A 21,520-nucleotide genomic window follows, 5' to 3' on the forward strand; every position below is an offset into this window, starting at 1 on the left:
GGTACCCCCTTTCACCATTTTTAAAGTACTCGGTGAAAAAAAAATCATTCAGTTTGCTTTTGTTTTGTTGCTTTGTGGCAAAAAAGACCCACACAACTTCAAAAATAAAACAATGAGTAGCTGCACCAGTGATCTGCATTAAGTGCTTGTCAATCCATTTACTTTTAAAATAACCTGACCAAGAGACAGACAGAGAGGGAGATTGAGAGGGAGGGAAGAAAGAAAAAAAAAAAAAAAAAAAAAAAGAAAGAGAGAGAGAGAAGAGAGAGAGAGAGAGAGAGAGAGAGAGAGAGAGAGAGAGAGAGAGAGAGAGAGAGAGAGAGAGAGAGAGAGAGAGAGAGACATGTGCATGTGAACAATTGCTGCGAATCGGAATTTTTGGGTGGCTATTTACTACAGTGCCACTATGGTGATGCAAAATCTAATAGCTTCCAAAGCAAACGGTAGTCAAAAACACATGGACAACAACCAACGAAAAAGTCCATTTTAGTTCCTCTCAGCCTCTGAAAAGATTTTTTACAGTAGCAGATGGACTGGGAGCTTTACCCTTGGCCTTATGGTAGAATGCATAGGATGGCACTATATGGAAAGGGAGGGTACAGCTGAGATTTAGCAGTAGTTACATATAACAGACCAAAATAACACATTTTCTTAAAAAGAAGAGATTTGCCTGAGTCGGGGGGGAAGTGGGCTGTGGCAGGGGTGAGGGACAGGTCAGTGGCAGTACATCCAGATAATCATAAAAAACAGCTAAGGACAAGCATAAAAGACATCAACCAAGGGCATGATTTTAGCATGATAGGGTTCTTCAATAAGACAGAAAAAGGAGGATTAAAAATCAGACAAAAAAGCGTTTGTTTTTTTTTTTTTTCTTAGAGACAAAAGCAAATCATAGAAGCAAACTCAAGTGAACAGCAAAACCAGTGACTTTTATGATCCCGATGACTAAATTCTGGGCCACTACTCCAATTAAAATCGTGAGCGTCAGCTCGCATAAGGCCTGTCGCACCCAAGATGTTGGGCTCAGCACCAGTGTGTACTTAAAAACAGAACAGGACCAGCGCCTCTGGGCCTCGTACACTACAGATGATCTTCAAAACGGATTAGTGTGTGTGTGTGTGTCTGAGAGTGTGTATGTGTCTGAGTGAGTGGTTGGTGTGTGTGTGTGTGTGTGTGTGTGTGTGTGTGTGAGTGAGAGTGTGAGGAGGGTTGACTGGATGTGATAAGACGGTAAAGGTAAAGGTTATTGTTTATTTCAGTCACGCGGCTGGCTTATGGTCCCCCCATTTAAAGTAGCTGCTTGGTCTTAACTGGCCTTGGGATGGCATGTTCCAGAATACCTCATTGTTATCAGGTAGGTTGTGACTGTAGTTATGAAAAGCCCTGCATGTGACTTAAGGTATTGCCTTATGTTTTTTCGTTTTTTTTCTTAAAAAGCTTCGATTTCTGTAAGTAAACTTACACGGAATACTCAGGACCCCTACATTTACATACAGTGTGAAAAGTATAGAACATTTTTTTCTCTTAAAATTGTGCCCCAGAAAAAAGGTGATACAGAAAAGATTGACCTTAGCGTCCGTTTCAGTTAAAATCCATTGGGAAATTGACGAGTTAGCCATACCACACAGCTCTCGCAAGATTCAGATGTCTGCAACCCCTGGCCCCGCGGCAAAGGAAGAGGCCCCCGGTGTGGTGTGGTGTGGCTCCCCCTGGTGGCTCGGAGAACTACCTGCGTCCAGGCAGGTGGATTCCATTGACTGAGGGTGGGTAGGGGAGAATCAGCTCCAGTTGTGCAAACAGCGAGAAATGATCGGAGGGGACGTGGGGGTGAGGACAGCCGCTGATATTGTTCTCAGAGAGCCACTGGCCATCAAGGGCCCCCAACACACCCAAGACGTTGAGCAGAGGCTGAGAGAAGAAGATGTAGTCGATGATGCCCTGCAAAGACAGAAGGGGAAAGAGGGTTGAGAAACGCTGGTTAATTAGTCAACACATCTCAATGCCACTTAGCACAAAAGGCCCAATGACATTGGATTGGATATTGGAGACCAGTGTTAAAGACCGTATCTGTACATAAGATATAATCTACCTATGACTCAAGGCGAATCAAAATGTAATAAAAACAGATCAAAATAAAAGGTCTCCTAGTTACTGTTGCTAGCTCCAGACATTTTTTACAGAGAGCTGGCATTAAGGACATGACTCATAACTAACCAGTCATTCACATGAAAGCAACTTGATACAAGCTTTAAGTGCCAAGAACGTCTGGATACTGTACAGCACTGCAATCACACTTTAATGAGTGTACTATGAAGCCAGACTATTAAGTATTAGCATCAAATATTAAAGACTTTCCATCGTCTGTTGCTTTTATATTGAACAATACAATGGCTAAGGTCCCATTTCAGCACATACTGTTGGTCTTTACTGAACAAGTGTGGCATGATCTGTGGGTCTCACCTTGAAGTCGAATGTGTAGTTGGTGTAAGGCATCAGACCATTCTCATAGGCACTCTTCAACTTGAAGCCATGGGTGATCCTGCCGTTGGACGTGCCATTCTTGCCATTACAGTTGAAGTTTGTCAAGCAGTCAATGTAGCGCAGCTCCTTGAAGTCCTTGTGTGTGCTGTCCACTCCGCCCGTACTCAGGTACTCCACCACACCTGTAACACACAGAGCGCTTGGTAAGGCCAGGCATACCTCAGGCTGTAAGCTGAGCCGGCCAAGAGACCAAAATACACTCACTGCAGTAGATTATATCCCAACATTCACCTACTTTCATAGGTGTTATGGAATATATTAGTCTTGTCCAGTATATGTATTCTACATCAACTATGCCTAATGTCCATCAATCATATGAATGTGACCCACAATGTCCATCACATTGGACCCACAATGGCCACCTGCACTACTCCACTTGCACACTTGAACACTTGCACACTTGTACACTTTACAACTTGGTGTTGTTGTCCTGAAAACACAACACTTCTGCTGCTCTTACATAACTTGCACCACTATGCCACTTTCTTTATTACTCAGGTCAAACAGAACTACCCAAGCCTCTTATTGGCCTGACTTTGCACTAGTTTTTTATTGACTGTCTATGCACAATTTCAACAAAATTTTGCTGCTCTTATTTTTTTCATTATTATATGTGCCCTCTTATTTACTTATTTACTTACTTTTTGTTTACTTGAATGTTATGTTTGTCTGTGGACTTAAAATTGGTAAAATATGTCTTGTCTTCACCGTGGGATAGTGAGAAACGTAATTTCGATCTCTTTGTATGTCTGGAACATGTGAAGAAATTGACAATAAAGCTGACTTTGACTTTGACTTTGATGTGCTGCAGAGCTTAAAGAAAGGTGTGGGTTTTTGAACATTCTAACATAAGATTCCGTTCTACAACAATTCAAGGTTCTAAAATTCTATGTTGAATTCAATGAACCCAGATATTCTTTAGAACATTAATTTTCCAACATTCCCGTCACACTGGTGACAGTATACCTTTAAGTTAATACACTGAACCCAAAACCAAATTCACCAGCCTTAGTCATGTGGCTTAATTAAACAAGCCACCTGTTACAGGGGAAAACCAGAAGAAATCTCTGCCTGGGACAGAGTTCACACACAGAGGTCAGTGCAACTCACCAGAGTCGGGCAGAGAGTTCAGGTCAGCACACAGGACAAGGGGGATGGGGTTGATTTCCCCAGAGACGGAGGAGAGCTTGAGGCTGCGTGTGGCCTTGTCCACGATGTTCTTCACCTCGGACAGGAACATCATGGTCTGCACCAGCTTGACGTCCGAGTACTCTGGATCCCAATGCATGTGGGCGTTGGCCACCAGGAGCAGCTGTTTCTCTATACCATGCAGAGACTTGCCGGCTAAGAGAGCGGAGATTATTTTAGGAGGATGCCGCTGTTCTGTCAACCACTAAGCAAACCACAGTTATGACAAACGTGTGCTCTCAGTGTTGTGCTTAGCATCGTTTGTTCATTGATATTCTAATGTTTTAAGTGGCTTTGGATAAAAATGTCTAAATACCATAACCTTATCAATATCCAGGAAAGGAGTATTGGGACAAGGGCAATTCTTACCAGACTGTTCCATCACTTCTTTGCGAACATCCAAAAGAACTGCCACACCAATGTTGTCCTTGGTCATCACTCGGTTGAGCATGACCTCGGAGCCTTCCGAGTTAGCCATGGCCAGCTGGTTGAACTCCACTGTGTGTTTCTGGACCAAACTGAACCTGAAATCATTGACAGGAAAGATGGATAGACACATTATTCCATGAAAAATAAATCAGAACCAAAAAAAACAAACACACATCCTGACCCAGGCTCTACAAGAGCTGGAGCCACACGGCATAAAAGGTGCCATGCAAGTTACAGTGCAGTAGATGAAGCAGAGTGGACGGTGTCGGGACTCACTTGTCGGTTTTGTAGAATATCGCACAGCCGTCCACATGCTTGCGGTCAGACTCGGACATGGTCCTGGCTCGTGACTTTGGACTGAAGAAGCCCTCGTAGCCCTGCTCCTTCAGCTCCACCAAGAAGTAGTTGTAGTACTGCTCAGTTTCAACTTCCTGTGAACGAAACAAAACACACAAGACCAACATGAGATTGCTTGCTTAGCCAGTATCATTACTACTGAAGTATCAACTGAACTGGCACATCCAGATACACTCAGTGCCATGAAAATTATATAATATTTCCAATTTAATATAATAATATAATACCAAATGCCAGGTTCTATTTGTTCAGTGATTTAAGAAAAATGCCACAACAGAGACTCCAGCATTGTGACCATAAACTTAAGCTTGCCTGCAAGCTGATGATGTCTGCACTGCAATTCATGATCTCCTGCATGATGGACTTCTTCCTGTAGTCCCAGCTGAGGGCCCAGGGTGGGCAGTAGCCGTAGAGCTGGCGGGTGGCGTACTTGTCACAGAGCACATTGTAGCACATGACTGAGAACAGGGCTGCCGAGGGAGGAGGGGAATGAAATGATTAATATCACAACGTTATCATCCACATCAACCTGTACTTTCATACATGTTGGGTTGGGCACGGCACAGAGCAAGACCGCTGAGAGCCCAGTTCAGGTGGGCTATGACTTGAGTCAGGAACAGAAAACGCATCCATCAAAAAGCGATAAATAGTTTACATTTAGTTTTAGATCATTTGGTCATGAATCATTTCACTAAGCAGGATACTGTCTATGTTTAATGAGCAAACAATGGATCAGTGATATAAACAGGTGTCCATTTTTAAGAACATATTTCCTAACCAAAAATGATTTTGAACAAAAAGAGCAGGAGACTGTCTATGAGCGGTACCTGTTGGTCTTGTCCTATCTGGGTCCTGCAGCGCTATCCAGGAGCGCGGAGGAGGTGGCTCAGTGGACACTGAGGGGAGAAGGAGAGACTCAGTCACTGTGTGCTGTCCAGCAGCAACAACTACACTCTCCCAGCACAGGCACCCACTGGAAGGGTCACAGAACCACTCAATGGCGCCAATTTGACCCCCCCCCCTCTCCCACACGGTCATACTGTTTCAAGGCAAACAACAACAACTATGCCTACACAGGCATCTCCAGCAAAGCCATACATCAGAAACATGAGCCTTCATGTGACGCACGAGGAAAGAGGTGCAAGGCTAAGCAACTCACCACGTTTAGTGCCTGCAAGATTGTCCAGCAGGTAGTTCAATAGCCGACGCGTTCCATCCGGTTCCTGGTAGAGGTTTAAGATTTCTTGTGCAAGTGGGTTCCCTGTACATACACGGTTCAACACAAGTTCAGTTCTCTGACAACATATACATTATGCAGTGTTTCCCACAGAATTAAATTATATTTGTGGTGGTAGGGTTGCCGAATTAACTTGAATGCAACAGTTTTTAACAAATTAGCGCATTGTGTGGTGGTCAATGTTGATGATGTGGTGGGCCGCCACAAATAAGTCAATGTATGGGAAACACTGTTATGTTGTTATATGCAAATCATAATAACCACTTCCTACTTCCTTAGTTCAGCCAGACACAAATCATTCAAATCTCCAAAGCCTGAGAACCATGAATAGCAGGCTCATATGTCTGCTAATGTTTCATCACAACACAAATTCAGAATAACACTTGCTAAGTTGCAACAATATTCTACTATTCATATTACTAAAGAGAACACATATCAAGGAACAGCATTTTAAAAATAAATAAATGATAAAACTAGTGAAAACAATTCCATAATCCCCAGTGGGGTGTACTACGAATCTCGATTAGTGGGTTAGCGAGGTATGTTGCGCTCAAAGCCAGGCTATGCTGTGACACGAAAGTGGATCTGTTTTAGTGTCGCTATATCACCATGGTATCTTATGCTGTCAACCAAACCTGGTCGGGAGGAGGTTATATGCTAAGTTATAGCTCAAATCTTGTAATCTACCGCACACTGACCAATCAATTGTCTTAAAAACGAAGTTCTCACGTGTAGGATTCTGTCATATATCTTACAGGTGGAGCTCCACCTCTACTAACATTTTGGATCTCGAATGCACTTTAATAGTGCTGTGCGTGCAAATATCCCACTATGGACGTGCATACCATACAACAACTGATGACGATTGATTTATTTGATGTTATAGGTTAGACACAAAAAATGACCGCAGTGTAGATTAAGCTAACGCTCATGAATGCGGAAGTAATTGTTTTTAAATAAAGGCGGTCTTGTGCGTCTCCACGCTAGACGATTGGCCAAAGTCATCCCAACACCGAGAACGGGCACAGATCTGAGCTGAAAGCCTAGTTTGACAAATATATCACATAACTGCAATCGTAGTATCACTTAAGGTATACCCCCGAGTCAAGGCTTTGTCAAGCCTCAATATGTCTACATAGCCTAGATATGGCTAACATGCTTCGTAGTATACCCCACTGGACAGCACACTGTAAACAAAGCTACAGATACAATACCAGAAAAACAGAACTAATAGTTATCCTTCAGAACCCTCCACAGGATAGGGTTTAGTGAGGTGTACGGTAGCCAGAGCAAATAAACACCAACCTTTCAAGCCCAGTGTGTGTAGCTGAAACAGCTTTCCAAGTTCAAAAGGTAGAACCCGCAACTGGTTGTTATTCAAAAGCAGTTCCCTATGTGGGGGGAGAGCCATCACAAATTGAAACGTGGGAGCATAGGCACTTTCACAAAAAGCAAGAAAGAAAGAATAATTAACTGCCATCAAGTCAAGGGGCTGTTCAGATCCACAATCTGAATGGGAGTCTATTAGGCTATAATTTAAGATTGAGTTGACAGAAGAACTACAGATATATTGAATCACAATGTATTCCTCTGGGATAACATAAATATTTTTGTGTTTGCAAGACTGTATTCAAATTGGTACAGCCAAGAGATATGAAGGGTCTGAAGGGTAAATACTGATTTACTAGGAGTGTTAGTGTGCCAATCACCTCATAAATATTAATATAGAAAACAAATGAAAATAACCTGTAGAACCAAAGTGAAGCCGAAAAGCATTAACAACAAACAACATTCAGGTCAGTACTGTCTTCACAAAAACTACATTTAATCCTCAATGGAATTGTCACACCTATACACTACTGATAGAAATTACATAAACTATAAAACCACAGAGGCAAATGTATCCTTACAAACAAGACCGTAGCCTCTGACTAGCTCCCTTAAGTTCAAGTTCTCATCAGATATTCCCTCACTGCAAGTTTTAAGGTGTTTTCACCCCTTTCACCTCCAGGTAAATAGACATGCTAAATTACAAAACATTCAACACCCATTGGGGAAGGACCAAGATTGAGAAGACAGAGTGATGCAGACTCTGTAGATGCACAAAATTCCCTGGTTTGGGCAACTTGAGTTTGGGTACAACAGTGTTCTCTTGCAATGGGCTGACAACACCCAGAGATAAATCATTATGTCCAAACACATGCTTAGCTCACTTTTAAACATGCAAGGACACAGAGGGTTGGACTAACCCTCGGACAAAAAAAATGCCAGAGTGTGAACCTGTCTCAACTACATCTGAAGGTCATGGCAGCAATTTTGGCATACCTGAGAGACACCATGTTGCCAAGCTCGGCTGGCAGACTCCTTATTTTATTGGACGACAGGTCCAGGTACACCAGGTTTTGTAGTTTGGCAATGTCAGACGGGATGCGTGAAAGGGAATTGTCGCTAACATACAGTGCTGTGAGATGAGTCAAGGTCCATAATGATGGACTCAGATTCTTCACTTTACCTTTGAAATGACAACACACACAAAAACAAACTTTTTAACAGGATATATCCATAACCATCATCTAAGCGTACACATGAGATAATCCCACAACAAACACTCAAAGTGTCAGTGACTAACCAGTAATTTCCAATTCAGCCCAGTATGACTTCTTCCCGTTTGATGCTTCTTCACTCGACATTATTGTATACATGCGTCTCGGATCTGGAGGATCATATTTCTCCTTGGGCATCCCTGCAATACTGCACACAAAACAGAAAATGGTTGTGAACTTTCCTTCTCTCTCCACCTCTTCAGTAAAAAGATGTAGACAGTTATAAAGACTTGACCATCAGGATACTTATGATTATTGCGGCAATTCCATTATAGATCATTTTTGAGGTCATAACAATAAGAAAGAAATAAAACTCAGTACCCAATTCTAGACCAAGGACTCTGTTTAAAAAATAATTCAATAATTATCAGTTGCCTAAAGATAGTTATTGACACTTTGACACAAGTTGTCCCTGCAATAATTAATAAGATACAGCCTCAAAGGCCCAGTCATTAAAATCCAAATGGGATTTAATTTCAAGTTCAGTTACACCAAGATCGAACAGCCCGAATAATCCTTAGTGATTTGTTAGGTAGGCAACATAAAGAGGCCATCTACAAAAATAAGACTCAACTCAAAGGTTGTTAATGTGGAAGACACCTTTCAGTGGTCCTCTTCAAATTACACAGTGGTATCTTGGATTCTTCTGAATCGTGGATATTAACGCACAATGTGGTGCTAAATAGCTTACGTTCATACATAAACATGTTAGCTACCTAGCTGGCTGGCACATTAGCATTCAGCAAAGAGTAGCTGGCTAGCTGTACTACTAATAGAAACCTCTTTTGGAATCAAAAAGCCACTTGATAGAGAGGATCTCAAAATTGACTGCGCTTTCTTGCCCGTTACCTAATGGTTTCTAACCAATGGGTACCTAAGCCTTACTATTCCAGCAATAAAGCGCAGTTTGATAAGGTAACAGCTCATTCACACACCGATGGTAATGTTAGGAATAAGCCAAGTTAACAGTTGGAGACGCGAGAAGTTTCATCTCATCTGCTACAGGAAAACAGGCGTGGGTCTGTTTGAACTTGCTAGCAAACGCTTTTTGAACACCAACATACAGAACGGCATGTAGGCCAGCTCGTTATATACACACCCTAGCTGTGTTATATAAATCACCACTCGTTGTATTACCTTCACCAACATCGGGCAATAAACATATCGACATGACGCCTCTAACCTCGGGCTTCATACATATTGAGTAGTCAATCTAGCTAGCAAGCTTGTTATCGCGAGTTACCCTAGCTACATAACTAGGTTCACGGGCTAGCAAAGTTAACAGGCTAGTTAGCCAAGCAGCTAGCTAAGCCTACCAAACTAGAATAGGCTACAGTCACTGTATACGTGTTACTTGCAATAAAATCAATATCATTCTAAGCAATGTAACGTTAATATTTTATGTAACGTGGTGCCTTAGTTGGGGTGCCAATGCAACTTGTTTATGGACGTCTATGTGAAGCATAACGGCTCGTAGGCTAATTTCACTAGCTAGCTATATCGTCCATAAAGTGATTTAAAATACTACTAGCAAACTGCTAATGTTCAATGGCTAATATTTTGATTAGATGAGCTACACCACTCAATCACAAACCTCCACTAGCTACAAATTTACCAGTTAATAGAGCTAACTGTAGCAGAGTTATGTAACATTCACCGTAAGCCATGGATTGCTAGCTATCTCGCTCGCTACGTATTAACTTCCAAGCTAAATAGCTCGTTAGCTCATCAGCTAATGTTATCATAATCCGCATAGATTGCTAACAAGATTCAACACAGGAAGTAATGTTCTCGTTCGTCAATCATAAAATTAGAAAACAGAGGCGACTGCAAAGCTGCAGCTAATCAATTCAAAGCGGACCAAAATAACGTTAATCCTCTGAGGTCTTATTGTTAAAGAACACGCTAGCCAACTAGCTAGCTATCCGTATTCACTTGCAAACAATATTTCGTTAACGTCAACTCTTGTGCTAGCTAAATTACCAGTGGATCTACAATAGTCCCTTAAACGCATCAATACCGAACATTGAACATCTTCAAACACAATAACATAATATAATCAAACAAAAGGTGCCCGTTTTCGGTACCCTATGTTGCTCTTACCTGCAATAGCATAAGTTACCGATTCAGAGAGACGAGTGCGTGTTTCCTTTGTTTCTGCTCCACTTTGTATGCGTTGTTTCTCACTGAAAGCAAACAAGAATCATGGCGGCTGCAGGCTTTTCGGTCCCTGATAACAACACTTATGGTCATTGGCTCTCTTTGAAACCTCTCTGAAACAAACAACGCTATTGGATACTCGGAGCGCAAACGCCTACACAAGTGTTTACGCTGGGAAATCAGATGAGCCGTGCTGTGAAGCGTCAAAATAGGTCGCTTGTCGGGAAGAATAATTCAATAGATATTTTCATCAAGTTATGTTTGAATCGATGTTTGCTTTATCACATATTACGCTAATAGTTAAATTTGAGAAATGTTAGCCCATGCTTTTGGATTTTTTGCTTCAACGCCTGAATAAAGTTGTCCTTAATTTGTGTGTTTGAACATTTGGGACCCATGGATTGACAGGACAAGTAGGCTAGTCTAGGCCAATTAAGAAGGCTATATTGTTTTGGCATGTTGTTCAGCACTGTAGGCTACCCTATTTATTGTAATGCTAAACAGGTGCATGTCAGAAAAGTAAAGTAAGAAACAAGTGTGAACCCATCTCTTCAACAAACAATGCATATTGTAGCCTAGGCCAATTTTTCTGTTTCAGCAAACTCTGCCTCCGCGTCTAATAACCTTGCGTTTGACGGCGTTGGCTACGTCATATCACGGTCGGAAGGATTGTTGTAATGGAGGGAAATGAATATGATTCGCTTTTGTAAAAGAAAACCTCCACAGTGCAATTTAAAGAGTCTGCGATAGAGGGCACATGAAACCAACATTTTGGGTGGTTACAGACGGAAAGGGTGAAGAACAGACTGCAAAAAAGCAGAAAATGTAGTCTTTTGATGGGAGAGGCAAGCAAGCACTAATCAAGTCAGTCATCTCGGAAAACATTATTTTAGCCTAGCCAAATGTATCCAAATTGATTTCTTGATTTCATGATTTCTGTCGAGGGAGGCAGGCCTGTCATTTTATAGGCTACAGTGTAGCTTGTAGACTACATGATGGTAGCGTGGGTGAAAGCCATACATTCTAACCCACTATCATATGCCAGACCAAGCGTAAGCATTGCATTGATCATTTAGTGGTTGTGATGGCACAAGCCTGGTTCTTCTGCTTGTTACACTGCTTGTACACTGCACACTGGTTAAATTACGAAGAGATGATCACGAGTTAATTGAATAATAAGGCATTTCCTTGCAGCATATCCACATCTTTTCAACAGTATTGTAGTAGTTTATAGTTTCAACCAAATAGTCCTATATGAGAAACTCGAGGGGATCAGTCTCTACTAGGTCAGTCAAGACTGTTCCTAGGTGATTCCTTTTTGGTGGAAAGAGTTTACATTTTTGTGATGTTGGGACTTTCTGTTCACCTTGCATTTAATTATTTAAGTTACCTTATGCTATATACATTCTTGGATAGTTTTGGGACTTTCAAGAAATGTTTAAAGACTCATCTGTTCACTCTTCATTTTATTTGACGTTATTAATAATGAAACTATTATTTGAAACTCAGGGAGTTTTAGTCGCTACTATTTACAGCTAAAATACAGGCTCAGGGATCCAGCAGTGATTTCATGCTAATTAATCGGTTGACCCTTAACGGTGTAGGTTTTTGAACGTTCTAAGTTCCGCAACAATTGAAGGTTCTAAAATTCTATGTTGAATTCAATTCTAAAATTCTATGTTTAATTCAATGAACCCAGATATTTCTTTAGAACGTTCATTTCTCAACATTCCCGTCACAAATTCTATGTTGCTCAATGAACCCAGATATTCTTTAGAACGTTCATTTCTTTAACATTCCCGGTTAAACGCTTTAAGGGTTAAACCCCCTCATCCAGGCAGGTGTTGTGACACTTGCTGTAGGCATTTGGAATTCTGTAGTAAGTAGTCTGAACCAGTGCAAACCAGGTGTACATGAAATCTACACAGCTGCTACTACAGATAGTATTCAAGTTCACTGTTCACAGTCTTACTCAAAACTATAACAAGGGAAAGCAACGTTTGAGATGGTAAAGCAGTCCAGTGGAGGGGCCGTTACACCTCATTGGAGTCATACTGCATTACTTGTTTAACAATACTTCCAACTGAGGTATACATATTCACTCTGGTGATTTTGGGGGGCCCAGACATCACACGTCTGGACTTTAGCATAGACTCTGTCACACATAAGACACATTCAGTCACACACATACACATACTGTACACATACACAAACACCAAAACACATACATGTACATGTAATTCATAATGTGTAATCATAGAGCCTAAGACAGCAACAAATTATGCAAAAGTAAATGACAGCAACAAATTATAGAAGTGTAAATAGTAAAGGCATGAAATCTGTGATAAAACTGATTAGAAAAGTGAAGGCATGTAAAAGTAAATCATTGTCATTCTGCCCAAACAGCATGCTGTTGACAGGGCTTTACATGATTGCTCATCGTATTTTGTTTTCTCATGAATGATTGTGAATGAATGAATGAATAAATAAATATATCTGACACAACTAGTTTGAGCTACAAGACCATATTGGCTCTGCCATTGCAGCGATTGCATCTAATGAAGAACATTTTCTATCTGCAAAAGCACTAGGTGCTTAACAAGGTATTTGCAGGCAACAATATGGTTAGACTATTCCTTAATGAGAGATAGGCATCCAGTGACTGTTTTTGACATGGGAACACTATCTCCTTTTTCAGGAGATATTGAGTTAATGGATCATTCAACTGAAACACTTTTCATTCTGTGGAGGAAACATATTTACGTGACCACTTTATTTAGCGATTTCTCTGTGACAAGACTAAAAACAAGTCTGAAAGTCAATGTCTCTAGAGTTAAGAATATGCACTTTCCAAAAATAAGAATGCAGAAATATGTCCTGTCACTCCAATCAAGACTTATCCGAAGACATTTATGGAATGAAAGGGAAATTTAATCGTTGCTTGATCTGACTTCAGAAAGAGGCCTTTTCACTGCAGATTTTCATTATTGTGTATTTATTCATTCATTTATGTTGTTCGTCAATCTCTGGAATCCTTTGGAGAGCCATCTTTTAATTGCTAGAACTTGGGTTAGTTTTACAAAACCGATAGGGATGAATGAATTGCTATATTAATAGCTATATTATTATTTTGTGTTATTTTTAATACCTATATTAATTTTAATCAAATAGGGATGAATGAATTGCTATATTATTATTTTTATTATATTTTAATAGCTATATTAATTTTAATCAAATATTGTGTTGTTTTACAAAGAAGAGCTTGTGGTTTTAAAGGCTTGTTTGTTTGAACCTTTTTGAGTTTGTTGTGATGATTCCATCCATTCCAATTCCAAATTAAAAGTGCAGTCATTTTTGCTTGGCTTGATTTGAACTTATAATCAGAAGCTTACAGGGAATCCTTTAACCAGTGACTTTGGAGTTGGTTTCTCTTCAAACATCTGACAAAACCTACAGGGATCCTATAATAATATTCCTCTGCACCAATGACATATAGGCCTACACATGTATTTCTCTATACGTTTTATCCAATAGGTAGTTTTTGATTAATACTTAAGGTGAAGACACTAAAGAGTCTGGTTTCCAGGCTATGCACAAAGTGCTTCACATGGTCCTATAGCTCTCTCTTCTGTGTACGCACTTAAACATACTCATGGCTCTGTGTGTTGGCTCAGACCTGCCACTATAAATGGGAAAGAAACAAGGTGGTTCAGACCCAGGCCATATACTATTCCAGCCAATCATCACATGGTTTCAGGAGCACAGAAGGGAGGGGCGTGATTTGATTAGCTGTTGAGTTCAAATATAAACCATTCTTTGTCAGAATCGAGGACTGTACCTTTAATAGCCTGTCAAATTTAAGGCCACCCAGGTTATTAGATTAGGTCTTCAGTGGTGTGTTTTAACAACCTTCTCTCCTTTCTCACTACCAGAGGGTGCCCAAAAGATAAGAAGGAGGGGCACCAACAGCACCATATGATGGAAATATACTCTCCAGCTGATACAAGTGGTGAAGGTATGTCTAGCCGTTCAAATATCAGCAATGTTGAACAGCTAGCCATCATAGTCTGTCCCTGTTAGTTCTTACATTTGCCTCACGTTTTTTTTTTTTTTTTTTTTTACATTTTTGCACAACATGAGCTAAACATTCAGTGTAACATGACAAAAACATTTCACTAACAAAGAACAGTGGAGCCATGCATTTAAAATGCACAGTTGGCGGTTGCATCTCATTGAGGCATCATAATACTCAATAAGGACACAATAGGGCCTTGTACATGTGTATCTGGCATCCCATTCTATAGGCTGTGTTCATGGACCGTGGTCCGTTTCTTTATTTAACCGGACCTGAACTGAACTGTGACACCCCGGAAAAAATAACTACAGTTATGGGACAAAACACTGCAGTTACACTGCATGTTTTCCTGAAGTACTGAGCAGTATAATAATATTTTCATTTCCAAAATATTTTGACAATTGAAGCAGTGCATATGTAACAATAGCGGCATGTAGGCTACGAATTTCACTGGTATAGAAAGACATTTTTGTGATGGGCATATTCTGATAACGGGTTGCCCCCCGCCCCTTCTGCCTATCACTTGTTCTCAACTAATACCTCCCTCCTGGCTGCTATAGTGATGCTGGGGGATTCATTTTCAGTGCGCAACGAGTGGAGAGAACTGGGACCACCTGAAAGTGCCATCCAACTGGAAGTGTCATCTACTCAATAAAACAGGACTTCACAAAAGGCAACTTTTCTTTTTTGTTATTTTTCTGTTTAAGCGTCGTTGGGATTGTTCAGCATGGAGGTAAACAACTGGAACCTTAATCCGAAAACCTCATGCTTTTGCAGCAGAACCAAAGACATGTACTTGCGTTCAGTTCGGACAACGAACTGCTTCTATCGGTTCAATAATGTTTGCCTTTGAAGGGTTTTCAAAGCTAAAGCGTGGCTGTTTACCTGAAATTCATTACTGTGTGGAGTGTGTCACGCCATGGGGAAAGAAACTTGTCCATTATGGATTTAGTGCAACGAACTTTACGAACGTCCAATGCATCAGGTGACGCGAACGAGACCAGCACACTCATCCCAGCACCGCATTCTCAATGTGTGGCTGTTCTCATAATTATCGTGGTCTTTATCATCATTTTGTTGACAATCGTGGGAAATATCCTGGTTGTTGTGGCAGTGTTCACCAGCCGTGCGCTTCGAGCTCCCCAAAACCTGTTCTTGGTTTCTCTGGCATCCGCCGATATTTTAGTCGCCACATTGGTTATCCCCTTCTCTCTCGCTAATGAGGTTATGGGGTATTGGTATTTTGGCAGCACCTGGTGTGCGTTGTACCTGGCACTGGACGTGCTCTTCTGTACGTCATCAATTATCCACCTCTGCGCAATAAGTTTGGATAGGTACTGGTCCGTCACCAAAGCAGTGAGATACAACCTGAAGAGGACTCCAAGACGAATCAAATGTATGATCACGGTGGTATGGGTCATATCTGCCGTCATATCTTTTCCACCCCTTATGATGACAGAACATAATGAGATGGAATGTTTGTTGAATAACGAAACGTGGTATATACTTTCATCTTGCGTTGTCTCATTCTTTGCACCCGGTCTAATAATGATTCTGGTGTACTGCAAAATATATAGGGTTGCGAAACAACGCGCCGCCACCGTCTTTGTGGCTAAAAACAGTATGGAGAGGCAGCCCTCGCAATCAGAGACATTTTTTGTGCGAAAGTGTAAAGTCGAAGAGGACATCCCTAGCGTCAGTCGCTGCAAAGTCGAGCGTACGGGGGAATTGGATAACATCAATCTGGAAGAGCACTATGTCTCTAACAATAAACCAAAACCTTTTCGCTTTTCCAGCAGAAGAAAAGTGGAGGGAGCTAACGCATGCCCGAAGAAAAACGGTCGTTTGTCTTGGGCTTCCCAGCGCAACTCGCACTTTCTGCATGAGCCAAGGGCTAGACAGTTGTCCATTTCGAAAAACAAAATCGCCCAAATGCGAGAGAAGCGTTTTACTTTCGTGCTTGCAGTGGTCATGGGTGTGTTTGTGCTTTGCTGGCTTCCTTTCTTTTTCACTTACAGCCTGCATGCCGTTTGCAGAGAAAGTTGCACGATACCAGACTCTCTTTTCACGCTGTTTTTCTGGATTGGCTATTGCAACAGCTCTGTAAATCCCATTATTTATACCATTTTTAACCATGACTTTCGAAAAGCCTTCAAAAAGATTATGTGCCATAGTAGGAGAGGGCCATAACCCGTGTGGCAAGTGAGAAATAATGAAGCATTTTGATTGAAGGTCCACAAAGGAAGAATATTATCCTGTTTGCGTCTGCAGCAAACGCATTTGATCTTTTGATAAATATGTAGCCTAGTGTTGTTTTGATTAGGCTATCCACAAATCATCACAATCCTGTGGTTAAAATCAATCCATGGCCATTATTCAGCTTTGTCAATGTCTAGAATTATGTCTTTGAATTGACAGGAAATTACATGTCAAATTGGCCAGTAAACCTCATGTTGTAAATGAGATTCAAAACCTTGTCTTTGTGAAGTAAAGATACTGTCAGCAGCAGAGCATATTAGGACTACTCTTGAATGTAGTGTCCATGTGACTCAATGTCCATAGTACTTGAAAATGTTCTCACCTTCTCACCCATACTATAACATAATAGGAAAACACATTTCAAATGTATTATCATTCACTGGGTGTAAGTGGTATGCCCACATGAACAGTATAAATTATAATTAATTCATTTAAAAGAATATTGTGCTTGTATGAAACTATTGTTGATATTGAATCTGTGCTGTCTACATTTAGGCAACATATTATATAATACAGTCTGCGTTTTTTGTTATAATAACATTAGAATCAAATCATGAATGGCTTCTGAATTGTGTCTCAGAAGTGAGATAAACTGTTTGACAGGAAATTGAATCTCTCCTTAAGAGATAATATTTTGGAAAGTTAATGATAATTTATTCAAAATAAAAAATAATACTGCCAGACAACCACTTGAGGTTTCAGGCCTAATATTGTGTGTAACATTGTACTGAACAGTGCTACATTCATGAAGCAAAGCCATTTTTATTTATGTAGCCTATCCTTATATAACTAGGTGTGTCCCAATGAGGTTGAAATTCCCATCAAGGGAGCTAAAACAAGTGTACAAAACCAACACAAGTATATCAGAAAGACAGGACATGGGTTAAACAGAAGACAAACATGGAGCTGGAGAAAAAGACAGAAATCAAAGTTTTACGGGATTACGGTTAAGAAACGTTTAAAATCATCTGAGCTAATTAAAATACACGGTACCCTTCTTAAGAAGTACTCCACCTATAAACTTACAGGAGTACAGAAATACAATGTGTATCGATGTCATCTCCATGAATTATAAAATTCTGTCTCTGAAAACAGAAGAGCTCTCAGAATTCTGAGTCTGAATGCCTTTCTATATGAAGGGAAGCTCCATGGAATGATACAAAGAGTAGCTTTGTCAGTATGTGTGGGATGGCATTTAAAGCAAAAACATAATCTTTGCTTGCCATCATTTAATGTCAGCTAATGGATATATCAGGAAGTGGTGTAAAACAACTGTATTGTGTTTAGTTCAAAGAAATAACATCAATAGCAAAATGGACGAACACATTGATTTCTTATAAGTCAGAGGGTTTGTGTTGTGCCCCAGGGAGATTCAATAGAGAACATACCCTTCTGTACAACTTGTATTTATGGAAATATTTACTTGAATACATACAGTACTTGAAACAATAAATAAAGAATCCATCTTTTTTTCATGTTTTATTATTAGGCTTGAAACGTCCTCCACATATAGGGTTTTTCTCTATCAAAGTCTCAAGTAACAAATCTACCCAGTATTTGGAGATTTATACCACACTACCCAATCAAGAGTACATACAAAACATTGTCACATCTATTAGAATTCTCATTGTTGGGGATGCATCAGAACCCATTAGTGTATATTCTACAAAATATTCTTATTCTTATCATGATGTAAAGCTTATTATTGTACACTCCGATTTTTTGCCATGCGCGTCTCTTTTATTGAACAGTGCGCTCAGGGGTGTGGCAATTAACAACCTAAGGTGTGGTCTTGGCGCATTATTTAAAAACCGCTATCTTACACTATCTAAAAAGCATTACGCCACTGACCAAGAAAAACCTGGTCCACAGCTGAAGACGCACTGTCACAAGATGTAAGCAGCAACTCCTATGCAGGATAAATGTCCTTACATTTTTTATTCAGTCATTCGAACATTATTGGGGTGAGTGTTGCTTTTTTCAGGCTATGTTTTCGATGGTAATCCATTGTCAGTCAATAGTGAAAGCTATTAACTGTGTGTATAACTCTTTTGTCTTTGACTATGACACCACGGTGAAGTTAGTTTCTATTTGCCAAATAATAGACGAGTGCAAATGCGTGTAGGCTATACTCTGCTATGTTTTAGTAAAGCATGGTTTAGTGGAATACCTGTATCTGATTGGATATCCATATGGTCTCGCGTGCAAGCAGATTCCTATAAGTATAAATAAGTATAAGTATATACTCTTTTGATCCCGTGAGGGAAATTTGGTCTCTGCATTAATCCCAATCCGTGAATTAGTGAAACACACTCAGCACACAGTGAGGTAAAGCACACACTAATCCCGGCGCAGTGAGATGTCTGCAACAACAGCGGCGCTCAGGGAACAGTAGGGGGTTAGGTGCCTTGCTCAAGTGCACTTCAGCCGTGCCTACTGGTCGGGGTTTTGAACTGGCAACCCTCCGGTTACAAGTCCGAAGCGCTAACCAGTATACCACGGCTGCCCAAGATTTGCAGTCAAATGTGTCCCAGATCACCTTGGCAAGTGGGATGAGTGATCGAATTACAGTGCATCTTGGTTGTTTAAACCTGAATTAGTCACAGTGCTCCACTGTAGTCCTGTTAGAGCCGTGTACCATAGTATGTCACCTACAGAGTGCACATCTATGAGGAGTACTGTGGTGACAGAATGCATTGGGTCATAACCAGTAATGATAATGTTGATGAAGATGATGATCATAATGATGATGTATGTCTGGGTCTTTCCTGGGGCTACCACTGAAATGAAACGGCATGTGATCAAAATTTCAGACAGCAGAGGGCTGAGGATCAGTGCTAAGGGTGAAATATGATGGGAGGGCTGCCACACCAGAACCATCGCAGCACAACCCAATCCCTGACCCTGAGGGAAGGCTGGAGCTGCACCTCACCCCAGGCCCCCAGCACTGTCTCTGGCAGGTCACTTGTCACCAGGGTGACAGCACAGACGTCTGTCTCAGCAGACGAGCTATGATGGAGAATCATGATCCATTACTCCATGCCTTGCCTCTGGTGTTTTGGAGAGCATTTGAGACATTATTTACATCAACCCTTGCCAACCTAGGTCCTAGGTCACCATTATCGTTATCATCATCAACATCGTCATCAAAACAGGCAGAGCCTATGTAATATCACAAAACTACTGTTATGTATAGAATGCCGGTCATTATCGGGAAATAGGTCCCGAAACATAGTTCGCAACAACACACGCTGAACTTGAATCAAACATTCTTTAGAACACAGCTGAGCAACCGTCTGCTTTCACTTTTGAATGAAGTTCTAGTACTTGCGGAGTGATATGAAAGACGTGACTTTAGAAGCACAAACCCCATTTTCCTTGACAGCGGTCTGTTATACTTAGCAACGGTCTGTTATCGAGAAATATAGCCTAGCAGACCACCGAAAGTTGGGAAGGCCCATTCAAGTGAATCGAGCATTCTTCAGCATTATGAAGAGCCGTGTAATAATAGTTATTATTATTAGTTATTCTGCTCTAGTTTTGTTTAGCACTGAGAATTATGGAATGGTGACTAAAAAAAGACAAAACTCTAACATTCCAACATTTTAATAGATTTGAATAGATTTCACAGATTGAGAACTAATCAGACAATCTATGAGCTAGCCTATATCTTGGCGATCTAAAACAGGTGGCCACTGGTGAATAGCTTAAACAAATTTTGGGGTTTTTCCAGTCCACACCTGGGGGTGGTTTTGTTACCTGGCGCAATAAGGTTGGTCTTATGTTTCTTAGTCACTCATGGGTGTGTTTTGGGTGTAACATCCTTTAAACCAATGAAAATTACATCTGTCATTCCCTTTAAAGCTGCAGTGGGCAAGTCGGACAGATTGAGGGGACTTTAGAACGTTTTCAACTCTCATGCCCCTCCCCCACTACCACCAAGAACCCTCTCATCGAGTTTGTGCTCGTCAGTGCGCACCAGACTGTGATTGACAGTCAGATCTCACACAGCCCTGATCTGATTGGACCAGAAGAACCGGGAGCTGTGGATTTTGGGGGAAATATAACAGGCGGTAGGTGGAGGTAGAAGTGTGGGTCTTTTTCTAAAACCGGCTGATTTATGTTGTTCTGTCGGAGCATAGTGTCGGTTTCAGTGAATATAATCAAAACAATCTTGCCAACTGCAGCTTTAACAGCAAACATGACGACTTCAAACAGCACATTGGTATTTTGATGGTCACCGGCGCAGTAGCCATGGCCTACTGGCGGGGAAGCCCTGGCCTACTACCTAACCTACTGGTTAGCGCTTCGGACTTGTAACCGGAGGGTTGCCAGTTTGAACCCCGACCAGTAGGCATGGCTGAAGTGCCCTTGAGCAAGGCACCTAACCCCTCACTGCTCCCCGAGCGCCGCTGCAGGCAGCTCACTGCGCCGGGATTAGTGTGTGCTTCACCTCACTGTGTGTTCACTGTGTGCTGAGTGTGTTTCACTAATTTATGGATTGGGATAAATGACCAATGACAAAATTTCCCTCACGGGATCAAAAAAGTATATATACTTATACTTATACTTATTTATACTTATAGGAATCTGCTTGCACGCGAGACCATATGGATATCCAATCAGATACAGGTATTCCACTAAACCATGCTTTACTAAAACATAGCAGAG

The 21,520-nt window shown here is 41.0% G+C and overlaps 2 protein-coding genes across 2 annotated transcripts; one reads left to right on the forward strand and one right to left on the reverse strand.

The window, feature by feature from the left end:
* Window positions 1-274: 274 nt before the first annotated feature.
* Window positions 275-10,576, reverse strand: cnot6a (CCR4-NOT transcription complex, subunit 6a). Its single transcript, XM_048237328.1, has 12 exons — window positions 10,459-10,576; window positions 8,382-8,503; window positions 8,078-8,264; window positions 7,058-7,143; window positions 5,675-5,776; window positions 5,343-5,411; window positions 4,828-4,985; window positions 4,435-4,589; window positions 4,099-4,253; window positions 3,652-3,885; window positions 2,461-2,663; window positions 275-1,938 (listed from the first exon to the last, which is right to left on the reverse strand). The coding sequence occupies exons 2-12, from the start codon at window positions 8,491-8,493 to the stop codon at window positions 1,726-1,728; spliced, it is 1,674 nt and encodes a 557-aa protein (XP_048093285.1). The 5' UTR covers window positions 8,494-8,503; window positions 10,459-10,576; the 3' UTR covers window positions 275-1,725.
* Window positions 10,577-14,454: 3,878 nt separating this feature from the next.
* Window positions 14,455-17,812, forward strand: LOC125290933 (alpha-2Db adrenergic receptor-like). The gene is made up of 2 exons (XM_048237383.1): window positions 14,455-14,530; window positions 15,151-17,812. The coding sequence occupies exon 2, from the start codon at window positions 15,533-15,535 to the stop codon at window positions 16,778-16,780; it is 1,248 nt and encodes a 415-aa protein (XP_048093340.1). The 5' UTR covers window positions 14,455-14,530; window positions 15,151-15,532; the 3' UTR covers window positions 16,781-17,812.
* Window positions 17,813-21,520: the final 3,708 nt, after the last annotated feature.

Source organism: Alosa alosa, chromosome 2 (genome assembly GCF_017589495.1).
Source record: "Alosa alosa isolate M-15738 ecotype Scorff River chromosome 2, AALO_Geno_1.1, whole genome shotgun sequence".
Taxonomy (NCBI): Eukaryota; Metazoa; Chordata; class Actinopteri; order Clupeiformes; family Clupeidae; genus Alosa; species Alosa alosa.